At 41.2% G+C, this 15,300-nt stretch overlaps 1 protein-coding gene across 1 annotated transcript in view; it reads right to left on the bottom strand.

The window, feature by feature from the left end:
• Nucleotides 1-5,561: 5,561 nt before the first annotated feature.
• The window catches only part of LOC115036176 (ryanodine receptor 3), an 87,614-nt gene continuing 77,875 nt past the window's right edge, over nucleotides 5,562-15,300 (bottom strand). The window contains exons 84-103 of the mRNA XM_029494314.1: nucleotides 15,168-15,256; nucleotides 14,950-15,078; nucleotides 14,740-14,844; nucleotides 13,880-13,961; nucleotides 12,390-13,706; nucleotides 12,158-12,185; nucleotides 11,843-12,017; nucleotides 11,643-11,729; nucleotides 11,372-11,566; nucleotides 10,943-11,073; nucleotides 10,815-10,857; nucleotides 10,568-10,695; nucleotides 10,393-10,453; nucleotides 10,120-10,266; nucleotides 8,994-9,128; nucleotides 8,738-8,894; nucleotides 8,466-8,530; nucleotides 7,306-7,406; nucleotides 6,516-6,567; nucleotides 5,562-5,657 (exon numbers count right to left, since the gene is read on the bottom strand). Coding sequence (XP_029350174.1) covers nucleotides 5,562-5,657; nucleotides 6,516-6,567; nucleotides 7,306-7,406; nucleotides 8,466-8,530; nucleotides 8,738-8,894; nucleotides 8,994-9,128; nucleotides 10,120-10,266; nucleotides 10,393-10,453; nucleotides 10,568-10,695; nucleotides 10,815-10,857; nucleotides 10,943-11,073; nucleotides 11,372-11,566; nucleotides 11,643-11,729; nucleotides 11,843-12,017; nucleotides 12,158-12,185; nucleotides 12,390-13,706; nucleotides 13,880-13,961; nucleotides 14,740-14,844; nucleotides 14,950-15,078; nucleotides 15,168-15,256 — 3,323 coding nt within the window. The remainder of the gene's footprint in view (nucleotides 5,658-6,515; nucleotides 6,568-7,305; nucleotides 7,407-8,465; nucleotides 8,531-8,737; nucleotides 8,895-8,993; nucleotides 9,129-10,119; nucleotides 10,267-10,392; nucleotides 10,454-10,567; nucleotides 10,696-10,814; nucleotides 10,858-10,942; nucleotides 11,074-11,371; nucleotides 11,567-11,642; nucleotides 11,730-11,842; nucleotides 12,018-12,157; nucleotides 12,186-12,389; nucleotides 13,707-13,879; nucleotides 13,962-14,739; nucleotides 14,845-14,949; nucleotides 15,079-15,167; nucleotides 15,257-15,300) is intronic.

Genomic DNA, 15,300 nt, shown 5'->3' with positions numbered 1-15,300 from the left:
TTGTGGATGAGGCTCTTCATTTTCTCTGATGGTAAAGCTGCCCATTCTTCTTAGCAAAAGGCCCCTAGTTCCTGTAAATTCTTGGGCCGTCTTGTATGAACTGCACGCTTGAGATCTCCCCAGAGTGGCTCAATGATATTGAGGTCAGGAGACTGAGATGGCCTCTCCAGAACCTTCACTTTATTCCGCTGTAGCCAATGACAGGTCGACTTGGCTTTGTGTTCTGGATCATTATCATGTTGGAATATCCAAGTACGTCCCATGCGCAGCTTCCGGGCTGATGAGTGCAAATTTTCCTGTAGTATTTTTTTGATAACATTCCGCATTCATCTTGCCAAGTTTCCCGTGCCTTTGTAGCTCACACATCCCCAAAACATCAGCGATCCACCTCCATGTTTCACAGCAGCAATGGTGTACCTTTCATGGTTGTGGCCAAAAAGTTCAATTTTGGTCACATCACTCCAAATGATTTTGTTCCAGAAGTTTTGAGGCTTGTCTTTGTGCTGTTCGGCATATTGTGAGTGTGATTTTTTGTGGCATTGGCGTAGTAATGGCTTTCTTCTTTCTCGACCATGCAGCCCCTTTTTCTTCAAACGCCTCCTTATTGTGCATCTTGAAACATCCACACCACTTTTTTTCAGAGAGTCCTGTATTTCAGCTGAAGTCATCTGTGGGTTTTTCTTTGCATCTCGAACAATTTTCCTGGCCGTTGCAGCAGAAATTTTTGTTGGTCGACCTGATCGTGGTTTGGTTTCAACAGAATCTCTCATTTTCCACTTCTTAATTAGTTTGAACACTGCTTATTGGCAGTTCCTTGGATATCTTCTTCTATCCCTTTCCTGTTTTATACAGTTCAATTACCTTTTCCCGCAGAGCTTTTGACAATTCTTTTGTTTTCCCCATGACTCAGAATCCAGAGATGTCGGTGCAAGGGTCTGTCAGGAGCCCAAAAACTCACCGCACCTTTATTCACACACTGATTACAAGCAGACAGATCACAGGTGTGGATGGTTACCTTTAGTAGCCATTCAAACCCATTTGTGTCAGCTTGTGTGCATGTTGTCAGGTGAAAATCTCAAGGGTATATAAACCTTTGATCAGGGTCATTTGTGTAGTTTCTGTTGTCATTATGATTTAAAAAGAGTAAACACAGTTGTTTGACAATAAATGGCTTTTTGTGTTATTATTCATATTCTCTGAAAAATGATGACAATGCAATCAAATCCAATATATACTATTGCTTCAAAGAATTACCTGAATAAAAACAGCACCGTAGTACAGATTTCAACGAGACTGATGATGCCAGTCAGTTGAATTGGTAAGTCAAGTTCACACTGGCTGCAGGTTAATCATCATTTATTCATTCGATGTCATCGTTTTATTTCTTTGCACTTTTTGGACTGACTAAAAACAGCCATTTGAAGATAAAGCAGTGGGACATTCTATGTTGTCCCCGTGCCTACATGGATTTCCCTGCAGGTTCTCCAACAGCCCAAAGACATGCATGATGATGGACTGGTGGCCTGCTCCGTATGTCCCCACCCTCGGCTACTACCCGCCATGGGAAAGCAGCACCATTAATGGATGGAAGGAAGTTACCTTCATTAGGAGGTTTCATATTTTTGTGAGGAGGGAAAAAAAATTCATTTGGCTATCATAGATTGTGTTTCTGAAAAGTCGTGCTCTAATGCTGTCAGCGTGGCCTGAAATGGGGTTTCCTTTTCCACTGGCAGCTCCAGATGACTCAACAGCTGATCAATGTGGGACACACGACAGAAAGCCCTTGTCTTTCATCTGTGTGCTTACCAGTCCCCAAAGAGGTCTGTGTGTAAAACCATCATGACACTCAGCTCTCATATCAATGCATCCATCTCCTGGCAACCTGCTGAGGTGCAATATAGTTGGAGGAGTACGTAGGAGGGCCTTCAGGTCAGACTGTTTTGTTCAACTGCTGTATTCAAGGACTAAATGTCAAAAGGTAAGTGAAATCATGTCATGCAGCCAACACAGAAGATTTCATGCGTGTTAAATGACAACAGAGCAGCTCATGACTGCGATGACTGTCCCTCAACGCTGTAAGTATGATAAGGTGAAATTTGCTTGTCCATTCATGGTATGATCAGGGGCGATTAAGCCTGTTTAATACACCCCTATTACTCTTCTCTGAACGCACCTGGCTCAGCTGTTGAGGTGTTGTTTGTTGTGTGATGTCGCACAAAGTGTTCAAACGGTGACAAGATGCATCAATGGCACCAACCGCAGCGTCTCGTCACAGACCGGAGGTTCCTCTGCAGGTCACCATGCTGCAGGTGGCAGGATGGATGGAGACTCAAGCTGCTGCCTTAATTCTTCAGATCTGTCACTCCACAGCACCACGCTGGTGATTTAACAGCAGCCACAGACAGGAGAACGCAAGTCAGACTTCATCGCCAATACAGTCATTTGGCATTTATGGCGAGATTTGCTATCACTAAATTAGCCTCCCGTAATTTATATTCTGAAGCACATGTTTACCAAAACAAACAAAAATTTATCATACATTTAAAAACCTAGCTGGAGTAAGTCAGAAGTTAGAAGCTGTCAGATCTTCCATCAGCAGATTTGAGGGTTCGATGCATTCATATATACAAAATAAGAAAAAAAAGTAAATTCACAATTTAAAAAAAATAAAAATAATAATAACTTATTTGATTTCTTGCCAAGGTAGACTGTACAATTTATCATTTGATGTGAATTGCACAGGCAAGTAGAACTTAGCACCACGACAAGAACATGACCTGCACGCGTACGACAACTCACTTTTTCATTCCGTCAAAATGTTTATGCTTGCTGTCTTACCTCTGCTCCAAGTATCTCTCTCCAGAATTTGGCTGCTCTTTGCTGTGATGTCTTCACCTTTCTCCTTCCTGACTAAAAGCTTTAGGATTATTCTTCTGACTTGACAGTCACCATATTAAATGTGCACAATACATATCACTTCTGTGATTTTAAATATTTACCATTCATTTACAACCTCGTTATCTTTCCTGGCTGGTCCAGTTGGCCTGCTAACGTCAACATATATCACCTCTTCTGTTATGTTTTAGCCTAATTGAAGTCTACTGTATATCTAACTGTAACTTTAGTTACTGGTTGGATAAAGGTGAGCTAACTGTTTCTATCTGTAGTTATTTGTGTGGGCAAAACGAATCACCCCCTGATGATAGCACGAGGAGCTACGTCCTTTTCTCATCTAATACACTTCAAATTAAATAAATTGACGATACACAAACAACAACAACAGATAAAGAACCAAATAAAAACAACATTGGGAGCAGAACACCATAGCGTAACCTGAAAGGCAGGAATTTTAGTAGAGTAGTGCATTAGGATGGGTTTAGTCCTGACAATAGTGAACAACTATTAATAAAAGAGACATACATATATACATTCATAACTTCGATCCAGAATAAATACAAAGGAGCAAAATGGATGAAAACTTACCCTCCGCTCTTCTCTATAGTGTCCACAGAGGAAAATGGAGAGAACCGAACTATGTGATGGTTCTTTGTGCTTTAAATGAACAAACATCAGACCTGTTTCATTTGTTATAAGATGTAACTGTGATTGTACAAAACGTAAGAGAATAAACATTTCTAATATTTCTGGAATCATGGTCACATATTTATAAACCATTTGAGATGAAAACTGAAGGCCTAAGCCCATTTTGCTGCCAAACAAATGAGACTCGAAGAGGTATGATACTCTCTCAACAGTTATTTGATTGCTTCATTGTTATTTCATGTTAAGTGCAGCTACTGCAGCACTTAGCATGAAACCAAATCGTATCAAGGATTTTACACATTATTTCCTGCTGTTGCCATAATAACCACATAATTTGCCAATACACAGGCACATTGTTAGAGAAAACAGTATGAAACTTTGAATTATGTTTCCTCTATGATCTAAACTATGACACTAACAGCTTCTCAAGCAAATTAGCGATAGATTTGACTTCTTAAATTTGTAAGTGGAACTCACTCTGAGGAATAATGACACAATGACACAATTCCTCTGGAAAAAAGTAATCTCTCTCACCATGTGGTAGGAAAAAACAAGTCGACACGTCAGAGAGTTGGTCCCAGCAGCAGACTGCAGCACTGTGTGGTGCCTGAGGTGTGGTGATGTGATGTGAGCTGACAGGTGGCACCATGGGAAATAGGACTAAAACGCCATCATGCAGCCTGCTGGCTCCATCCAACCCCTTTAACCAACTACAAGTTTAAGTCTCAGCCACTGCTTCTCACCACACAGTAATTAAAAGCCCAAGTTTAAGTTTTGGTTATTCAAATTTAAAACTAAGGCCGTGAGCTATTTGTAATGGAAAAATATGGATGAGTCACAGATAAATGTTGCATTCATAGGCACTGAAATTACAGTGTCTCAGAGCATTAAGACGCCAGCGAACATTCATCATGAAAAAGCAAACAGGCCGAGGGGCAGTTTTTGAATGATTTTCCTGATAAATATATTCAGGAATATCAAATACACATCACAGGAACAGCATAAGCGTTAACATGTCTTGCATTGATTTCTTTATTTTTTTTTCCATCAAAAGAAATGCACAGATCAGCAAAGCTACTACATACAAACGGCCATACAATAGCAATTTCATTTTTGTTCTTGTTTGAAGGTGTTCAGTAAATTCTGTGTCATTTATACACTTCGTACCTTGAACATTTGCAGTTATTCTGCATTCAGCAAAAAAAGAAAAAGAAAATAAATTAATTTAACCAATGCTGTTCTTCCATCTTTAAATGAAAAATCTTAGCCACAAAGTGTCTGGACAGCGACTTGTAACTGCTCATGTAAAATTACTGTACTTACTTACAATAAAGAAAAAACAAAAGGTTTGCATAGCTTCATTGTAATGTAGATACAGTACAGTAAGGCACTTCATGAAAAAAGTTAGGCATTTTTTTTTTTAAATCCTACATAAACCTTTTTGCCATTTCATTCTAAAACTTCATGTCAATATGCAAGAGTACAACATCAGAAAATCAAACTTGTCCATACCACATTTCTGCACACTACGGTAATCTACTAAACCTCTCTGCTTTTCTTTTGGCATTAAGTCTCAAGTTCAACATTCTCCAAATATTGAAGTTGGGTTCTTGTGCATAATGTGACCGACACATTGTCCCATAACCCCACACAACCCAGTGTTTCTCAAAAAGACAAAAAAATTGTGCAATGATTTGGGGTTATGTGGAGTAAAAGGCAACACGCTGTCAAAAACAAGTCCTCGAACAAAACAAAAAAACCAAACAAAACTCAAAATGTCTGGGCAAGTTACAGGCCATTTCCTCACAGACTGGCGCTGTACCAACAGTGACAAAGATACATCTGACATGGGTAGGAGGTGTTTTTGGATAAAAAGTAGTTTTGCATTGACTCTCTTTAGGCTGGTCTAAAGCATTGGTGTGATGACTGTGTGGTGTTGTAGTCCAGCAGCTGCATGTAGGACTACATATTCCAGCAGCCCAAGTAACAAGACTAGAGGTAAGGAGGATGCACCTGGTCTATCCAAGCTGATCTTCATACTGTTTTCGAAAGCAATCTCCTGCTGGAAAGAAATCCCAGCATCGCTCCTGGTACATCTTCCACACATATGACTCCTAGACACACACAAAGAAATTACTGAATGTTAAAATTGAACATTAACATTATTCTGAGTCCTAGAAAGTTACATTAAACCTTTTTTACATACGTCATGCATACAAAAAATTAAATATATTTGGCAAAAAACTGTATCTGTATTGTGATCTCATTTGAATTAGAATTGACTTAGTTAACACTATTTTATTCCGGTGCAGGACAGGGAACCTTTAGGCCGGTGGAAAGTGTGCTTGTGATAACATAATGACAACTGTAATGATGGACAAGTTCATGTCGGGCATAGTCAGATGTGGTTAATTATTTTTAATTAAGGGAGTTGGCGATTAAAAGGTAAAGTGTTTGGTCATGTGCTTTTGTGCTTTTTTTTTTTTTTTTTAATATTCTTTACGTGCATTTCACACATTCTGCAATTATTGTCACAATTGACAGCATGAATGACACAGCTGGTTTACTCTGTTGTAAAGACCAAAGTAAGACTTTGTTGCAGCTCATCTTGTCAGTCCAGCTAATGTTAGCTAATGTAGCTGTAAAGAAAAGCTGTGAACACCAGATGCCATCAGTGAGACATCAAAACCAACTATGTCATTATTATCCTAAAAATACAATTGGTCTCAATGAGTACAGTGACACTTTTGGATGTCATTAGCCTATTTTAATATTATGGTAATGTGGAGGACTAGAGAGCATGTAGAAATAATAATACAGACCTGATTTCAATCTCAACATCTGTCAGTATATTATGAAATATTCAGATGTACACACGCCCTCAGTACCTCCAAGACTGACAGGAAAATAATTGTTTCATTGGTTGTGATTTGTTGAAAAGGAAAGGTCAGTGTTGTAGCACTATACTGTACCTGGCCAGTGTGCTCTGTCTCATCCTTGTTGATAAGGTACATCAGGAAAAACCTTTAGAAGAAACCCAAGCCAAGGAGACAGAACAAAAATGTCATAGTATGCTGTCACTTTCCTCTGCCTTCTGACATTCTCCATCTTATCACAATTACAGCACAGAACTGAGGTAAAAGCTTTACCAAGACAATTTACATACCTACAACTCACACAGGAAATGTCACAGTCTGTGTTACTCGGCGGCTTCATAAATACCAAATATAAGCAAAGTAACACCGTGCAATCTGCACCACAGGATCGCCTGTAGTTTCCAAAATCAAGTGCAAATGGCAACAGGCTGCTGTATCTCTGTGGGTATCCCAGCATGCCGAATCATGATGAATACTGTATGAGAACACAGTATCATAAACCTCTTTTCTAGAAAAGTTCATGGCATTAAATAGTAATGAAGCAACATAATGAGGTTGCTTTTATGTCCTCTGGCCAGCTGACTGTGAGCACAAATGGACTGAGCCGTTCCATTGTCACAGGCTAAATAAAGAAACACAGGATAAAGAGGGCTGAGGAAACTCTGAGGTAGATGGAAAGGGTATCTGAAGAGATGAAGCATTCTGGATCATTGAGGCTATTAGTGACTTTAGCCCTAATGTTGTGTTAATGGACTGAAGCCATCAATCAGACAGTTCAATTACAGGAAAGCAGTGTCACACATTTGTGATGACAATATTTACAATGTATACACACACAAACATACAGTAAAAGGGAAAGCAAAATTATTTGAAGAGAGAGACTTACAGGTAGTTGGCCAAATTGTGCTCTTGTAAGGTGTGAGTCTCAAAGCCATGAGGTGTTGTGTCAAAATAGTCGTTACCGATCCCACAAATGAAACATTTTGTCTGTGGACAGAAAGTTAAGAGGTGATTATAGTATGGCCATAGTAATCTACAGGATATTCTGTGTTTAAAGGGGCACTCCTCTGGTTTTACACATAGAGGCCAGTCGACTCGTGAGGTCATTATGATGGTTGTACAAGGTCTCCAGAGCTTTCTAAACTCTGAGAATATAACCCTCAGCTGTCATCAGGGCTATTGTGCGTGCAGCACCCTGGTCTAGTCTCCAACTTTTTCCCAGTAACCTCATACTTTTATATTCCTTCCATTTATTTATTTATACAAAATTAGAGTTCTTTCACTTCATATTTTAAACTAAATATTTATTTTCCCCTGTCGCTGAAATCTCTTGAAGGCCAAATGACTGGCCAACATTGCACTCTGACCTTCAGTTGGCTTGACTGACCACTGCTTAAAACAAACTGAAGAGAGATGGAGAGCTCAAAAAATGAATAAGAGCACATATCTAAACTAGCGAGTAGTGATTATTTTTATTTCAATGGTATATGCATTTATATCTGTCTTAGCTCCTTTTCCATTTACAAATGAACTTGTCCATGGAAAGTACAACTTGTAGCATTTTGGTATTTCTGGCTAAGGATGCAGCATGGTGGATAGTAGCTAGTGCTGTTTCCCCACAACAAGAAGGTCAGAAGGTTCGGTTCCCAGGCCTGAAGCCTTTCTATGTGGTGTCTGCATGTTCTCCTCGTGCCTGTGTGGGTTTCCTCCCACCATCCAAAGACATGATGTTTAGGTTAATTGGTGACTCTAAACTGTCCGTACATGCCTGAGTGTGAGTGTGAGTGGTTGTTGGTCTCTGTCGGTCTCTGTGTGTTGGCGCTTTGATGGGATTGGCTCCAGCAACACCCGCAAACCGGAGACGGATAAGCGGTATAAGATGGATGAATTGATGAATGAATAACAGAATTCGTTGTCCATAGCACAGTATTTCTCATTGATGACTTCCCCAACCACAATCCTCATCCACCATGCACCTCTGGATATCCCTTCAGCATACCATGGGTGCATCTTATTGCAAGTACAGTGATAGAAATCTCCTCCCACCTCCATGTCCTCTTTGACTTGTTCTTGCTGGTCTCTAAGTTCTCCAAAGGCATCAATGATCAAACCTGAAAGCACAAAGGAACTGCTGTGAGCACATCATATGTAACGTACAAAATCTGTGTAAAAATGCACCCACAGGCTTAAATTTGTAAAATGGTTATAGTACTCTGATATGGAATGCCATGAAGACATTGGTTTTAAACACTAAAATGGTAGCATGGTAGTTTCTTTTATATGGTGGAAAAGAGCAGTAAAAAAGTACGACAGCTCACCCTGGATGATAGCCAGGAGGATGACGATGACGAAGAAGAAGAAAGTAATGTCAAAAAGGATGCGGTAGAGCTCATAAGGGTCACCGGCCGGATCCTCGATCTCATCCCCAATGCCCCCTCCTGCTCTGACCCCGACGTACATGTGAAACAGGTAGCACTGTGCAAACACAAAGGGATGGTCAGAGAAGAACCTCAGGTTAGGGGTGGACTTAAGCAACAGGCAGTTCTTAAAAAAGAAAAAGTATCTACTACTTACCGTCATCATGTCATCACACTTCATGTCTGGCTCATCATCATCCTCACTCTTGTTGTAGAACTTCCTGAAGAAGTTGAAGGCCACCACAGTGTAGAGATACACCACGACTGCCAGCAGGCCCACAGTCAGCACCAGCTACGCATAAAAACACAGACATCAGTTCCCTGAGATGTAACATTATGCAGAAACACGTTGGACACAGGAGGGAATGAGCTACCCATAAAAATGGCACCAAACATGGAGGAATATGGTGGGATTGCTGGTGGAGAAAGAAAAGTTCAAATGGGTGGAAGCGACGACAAAGTTATTTATAATAAATAAAGATAACCTGTTGCCTTTTCTTTTACATTTGAAACAGCCACCACATTGATTTCCTCGTGAACCTGAATAGCAACAATAGTGCACATGGCAGTAAACTGCATTTGGATTGACAGCTCCATTGATCTGCCCAAAGGCAGCTAGGTGTAGGGAGGTGTGGGAGACAATTCCTTGCAGCCTTGCCATTTGAGTGTAGATCCACCCTTGGAGATTGAGGTGACATTAAATTTTGATTTGTGCCTCTGGTCAGTTGAGACATGAGTCTCTGCAGGAACCAACAAGATAAAATGAGATTTGAATGAAAATATTTGAATATTTGAACGCCAAAGGATACTGAAGCTGAAGTCTCCCCTTTGTCTACTGTATCCTTCACTTGGCTCTCTTTATTTTGCTTTAGGTCTTCCAATTATATCCTGACAGTGATAAAGAGATATTGGGCACATGCAGTATTTACCAGATGAAGTGGCATTGTAAGATGCATTATCCACAGTAGTTGACCCTATTTATGACACTAACAACATAGAGAAAGTAGCGACACGCACATAGGTAATCTCATAAATTCACGATTCATAGGATGTGAATGGTGCTCTGTAGCTGGTGAATGTGTAAATAGGTTTGTGAATGTTTTGGCTGGCAAGGTTTGCAAGGCATAGATGTGACACTAGTATTACCCAACATGCCATCAATGGGGTGGAAACTGTGGGGCACTGGTCTGTGATTGCACGTCAGAGAATAAAAAGTCTACCAACTAACACTGCAGTGACTCCTGCTGCTCAAAAGGCCTGCCTGCTCCTCTATCATCACTTACCTGTTTGCCATTGTGTGTGACAGAGGAGAGGATAGTGCGGAGGGTCTTAAAGCCCATGGCGATGTCCAGCAGATGGGCAGCAAAGAAGAAATTGTTGTAGTGGCCCAGAATGGACATGGTAGTGTACCACACTAGATAGAGGAAAGACTGTAAAAGAAACAAAGAAGGTTATCTGAATCCAACTTTCCAGTCATGCCACCTAATCTCTCCCTTAGCCATCCATAACACCCCAAACCAGAGCAATTAATCATCCCAACTTGTGATCAAACTTACATTGTCTGTAAACACCACTCCCATTTTCCAGACGTGGTACTTTGTGTCAATTGAGCTCAACCTGGCAACAGAGATATGACAGGGTGATATGAGAGGTAGATTTTCTTCTATCTAACCTCTATTTTTGCTTCAAGCGCTTCCAGCCTCTCTCTGCTATATTGGCCTAATCTCTCACCATGACACCAGCGAAGCCTCTTTGGCGACAGTCTCCTCTGTAGGGTTGAAATCCAGGGCACTCTTATCCAAGCCCAGCAGCTCAGCTATCCTCTCTGCTCCGTACAGGTCTCCATACTTTTTGATCACCTGCAAACAGCAGCAAAACAAATCAGAGAGGAAGACACAGTAAGTGACCTTTAGTAAATATCACCAGACTGGCTTTGTGTTCATGACAGATTTGACAAAAATTTTAATTCACCACTTACTTTGCGTTTGACAAATTTATCCCAGTAGTTGTTCGGGAAAGAACTGATAAAAGTAAAAATAAGTAAATTTAACATTTTTTAACAAAACAATGACTCAGAGTTTCATAACTCTCCTGTGGGTGACTCACGGAGTATTGATGACCAGTCTGTCCCACTGGCCTTTGATATCATCATCTGACGGCTGTTCGGTGATGTAGAGACCAGCAAACTCCAATTTCCTTGCGATCTCCTTCTCGCGCTTGAACACCACCAGTGGCACCTTTGACACACGGAGAGTTCAGCTGCATCATCGATCCAGTTAAGGGTATAATTAACAGCTCATAACATGCTGGATTTTGTGTCTGTAGCACTGGCAGGAAGTACAGACCTGTGTTTGTATTTCATCAAAATCTGGCAATGTATCAACTGACACATCATAAAATCTAAACCAAATGTTAAAATCATCCTTGGAGTGTTTTAGAAAACCATGTAAAATATGTCAAATATATGTTAAAATGGATGTTTTGTTTACTGTGGAAACTAAATCTGAAGCAAAAATTCAGTGGATGCTCCTGCACCTTCAGGTAGTAGTATCCCACTACACACAAGAAAGATATGATGGTGTGTAGTATTGCCAGACAGCGAAGTGTTGGCGCCATGTAGCCTGTGCTCTCTTGCAGGACAAAGTACTCAAGTGCCCCTTCATCTTCCTCCTCTCCAGCTCTGCCTCGACCATTCCAGGGGTCTTCATCATCTGAGTAATCCCCAGTTACCTGAAAGACAAATAGACTTTACCAAGTCACCTACAGCATTCATCAGATTCTGTGTAATGTGTTACTACAAGCTTACTTTGTAGAAGAGCAGGATGAAGTTAATGGCAAATGCAACAAAAAGAGCCAGAAAGCGGAGATTGTAGAAGTTTCTGGCCAGGTAGTTCTGTGAAATTAATCATTTGCACATGTGCAAATTATGTATTTGAGCACTTTTCACATTCTTAAGGCAATACATGCATTTTTAAAAATTTCTTGTGAGATAAATATCTGACTCACCAGCATCTTTGTCTGATAGACCTCTAAGCCAGCAAAGAAGCTGGCCATAAAGGCCTCCGGTGGTTCTTTTTTCTGACCAAGCCTCTTCTTCGGGGCTTTCTTCTCCTCTGCCAAGTGCTCAACGGGGGCTTCATATTTGGCCTTGTCATGGTCCTTCTTCTCACCATCATCTGAACTGCAACAATACATTTTCTTTAGTGACACACTGATGAGACTGCAAAGGCATCTACATACAAACACAAATAAATAATATATATGAGGAGAGTTAAACTAGGTATGTACAAATAACACAGATGACAGATAAACAACACTCACTCTCCCTTCTCTGAATCCGATTTGTAGTCTCCATTTGTAGCCCTTTTCTTTGCAGCCATCTGTGATAAAATACATTGTTTGACAATTGACTTTTAACAGGTTGTACTGCTATGACAACAAATGTGCTTTGTGTAAATTCCCTGCACTAATATTGTTGTGTATTTAGTATAATCGAGTTAATGTGTGATTAGGGATGGAGCTATCGTCATTCCATTTGATCTAACATCGTTACTGACCTGTGCCTTCTTCTGCTTGACGGCACTGGCAATTGATGGAGCGTCTCCCACCACCACCTCAGACACATCCCCCAGTCCAGGCTCAGCCCCGTGTTTTCCCTCCTTCTTGGGCTGAATGTTCATCAACTCAGCCATCAGGTCTACCTCTGCTGCATCCCCCTGAGCCATCTGACCCATCTCTGCCAATGCCGACGCTTCATTTGCCTCCAACTTCTCTGTCTCTAACACATCTCCATGGATGCCAAACTGAGTAGGATCTGGCATATTCCCCAAAATATCTGTGACCTTCATATTTTTAGCCCCTTCAACAAGGCCACCACCGAACATAGTGGTCCACAGGATATGGAAGAACCCCCATATAAGGCTGTAGATGAAGTGGAAGAGTCCTGTGATGATCATCCAGAAGAAAGAAAAGAAGCCTCGCACCATCTCCTTCACACTCATCTTCCTAAATTTCCTGTACTGCCGCCTCATGCTCTTGAGGGTCAAAATTTGGCGGAAGTGGCAAATGCTTTTTTTCAGGGAGATGCAGGCTATTGTGAAGGCAGAGGAAGACTCGAGCATTATGTTTTCCTCCTCTCCCTCCTCCTGGTTCTCCATCACACTCTGGTTGTCATCTTCCTCTTCCTCTGGGCGCTCGACCGGGTCTGGTTCTGAAATTTGCGAAGCCAACTGCATCTCAAAGATGGTGTCCTCACAGAAATTAACAAACAGTTCCATCTTCTCGCTCTCACCACCTTCGTTAACAACATCGAAGATGAACTGCCGCTTCGACTCCTTCACCTGAGGCTTCTCCCACTGGGTACGGCTGGACTCACTGATCTCGAAGTAGACTCTCTCAATGCGCTTAGCTCCCCCCATGATCTCAATACGACCCAAAAATGGCTCGAAGTAGCTGAGAACACTCTCAGCTAGGTCAAGGAATGTGGAGAGGCGAGCGTCGTTTGGCATATGCTCGGAGAGATTGGTGAGCAGCACAGCTACATTAAAGCCAATGTCCTTCGCAGGTTCATGGAATCTCTCCACAAACTGCTCATAGTTGAACATGTCATTCTCATCAGCCTCAGCACAAGAGAGAAGAAACTCAATCTCAGACTGGGAGTACTGCTTCTGGTTCTCCATCGATTTCTGGAAATCCTTCTTTGAGATGATCCCTTTGCTCTCAGAGTCATACTCCCTGAAGCTTTCTGAGGTGGTTAAATCCTTCAACTTGAGGAACATGTCAAAAAATTTGAGGATCATCTCCACATTGCTGGAAGATTCCACTAAAGTGTCCACCATTTGTTTGCCAATGGTACCATTGACAACGTTACCTGTGAAGTGGAAAAAACAAAGTCGTAAGCAACAATATCCACGCAGATTAAACAGCGCTGCTACTGTAAATCTGGCTCATGAGAAAACAGGTTTTTCTTAAGAAAGCAATAAATAATCATTGTCATTAATGCTGTTGGTACAGCTCATGTAGCAATGTTCTCAAAGAGTCAACCTTCAAGGAGAGAGAGCATCATCACGATCATGTCCTTTTGTAGGTCCAGCAGCTCCCTCAATAATTCAATCTGACTGGAGTCCTGTTAGAAGAGGACAGAAGAACAAAGCTTTGTGAATCACCCAACATGATATCACATAGATCACTCATGGCCTCCCTGTAAGGGCACTGCCACTCTGTCTAATATCCATGAGTTGCATTTGGAGAGATCAAGGCCGCCTTTGATTCTGGGGACCCACAACAGCGCTAGTGGTGCCCTGAGGGCCCTTCTAGAAGAAAACCATCCATCAGCAACAGGGTTAATGTTATTTTACTGTCTAGGAGCAGATGGCCCAGAAAGTCTGATTCATATAGGATCTCTTTAGAGTCTGTATTTAGCATACCATAAATCTGAGGCATAGTTGTTAGAACTCAATTTGAACCCCACCCCTATGCTCTCCTTCATCCAGATTTCCACTGTCAGATAAAGATAAAGTTAGGTGGTTGGATTTCATCCCACTCCAGCCTTACTGGGCATGGAGGAAACATTGTAGCTGAAGTCGTACAGCTAAATGGAATAGCACATGTAGCTGTGTTGCAGTAGCCTGTGGTCATTCTTTAGCCTGGAGAGACCTCTAGTGGCAAAAGTTATTTTCAAGGAGTGGTGACTTCAGGATTGTTGCTCTGAGTAAAAATAGCATCCGGTTCATATAATAGAGTAAATTGTTAAGATCCAGGTCATAACACCACTGATACAGAATATTTCAGACAGATAACTTTAGAATATAATTTAATCCAGTGATCTAAATGTTAAAAACTTACTTTGCACTGCTGCCACTTACACAACAACATTCACTTTAATTTAGACAATCAGTAGCTACCTGGGACAACTTCATCTGCATATTGGCGAAAACATGCAAGAAGCCCACCACAGCATCCCACAGCCTGCTGTGAGCCAGACTCTGCTGATTCCCAATGCACGGACCCTGGAGTAAACAGAAAATGTTGCACTTTAGATTTCCAATGATTCATGCATTTGAATTAATATTTGAATCAGTTCTTGCTGTGTTGCAGTATCTGTGTAACTGTACCTGTATGTACTCAGTCAAAGAGTTGAAGACCTGCTTGGCCACTGCTAATGCTTTGGAGAAGTTTCTCTGACCAGCCTCATCAATTACATCCTTACCGGAGTAGTACCAATAGAAATCACTGATGGATTCCTGTTGGAGGAAAAATACGACCCATTAAATCTAAAAAAAGTATCAATGACTATCTCAACATATATTTTTATAAATCTGCAATATTATACCTGGAGTCTCAATAGGTAGTCTACAGTGCTAATGATGATGTTGACGGTCGTGGTGTTTCCTGTCTGAGTCCTCAGGAAGTTCTGAAAGTCTGAAAGAGGAATTGGTTGCAGAGGAGCACATCCACACTTGTGT

This window comes from Echeneis naucrates, chromosome 22, assembly GCF_900963305.1.
Source record: "Echeneis naucrates chromosome 22, fEcheNa1.1, whole genome shotgun sequence".
Classification (NCBI taxonomy): domain Eukaryota; kingdom Metazoa; phylum Chordata; class Actinopteri; order Carangiformes; family Echeneidae; genus Echeneis; species Echeneis naucrates.
This window is presented reverse-complemented; position numbering and strand designations above follow the sequence as displayed.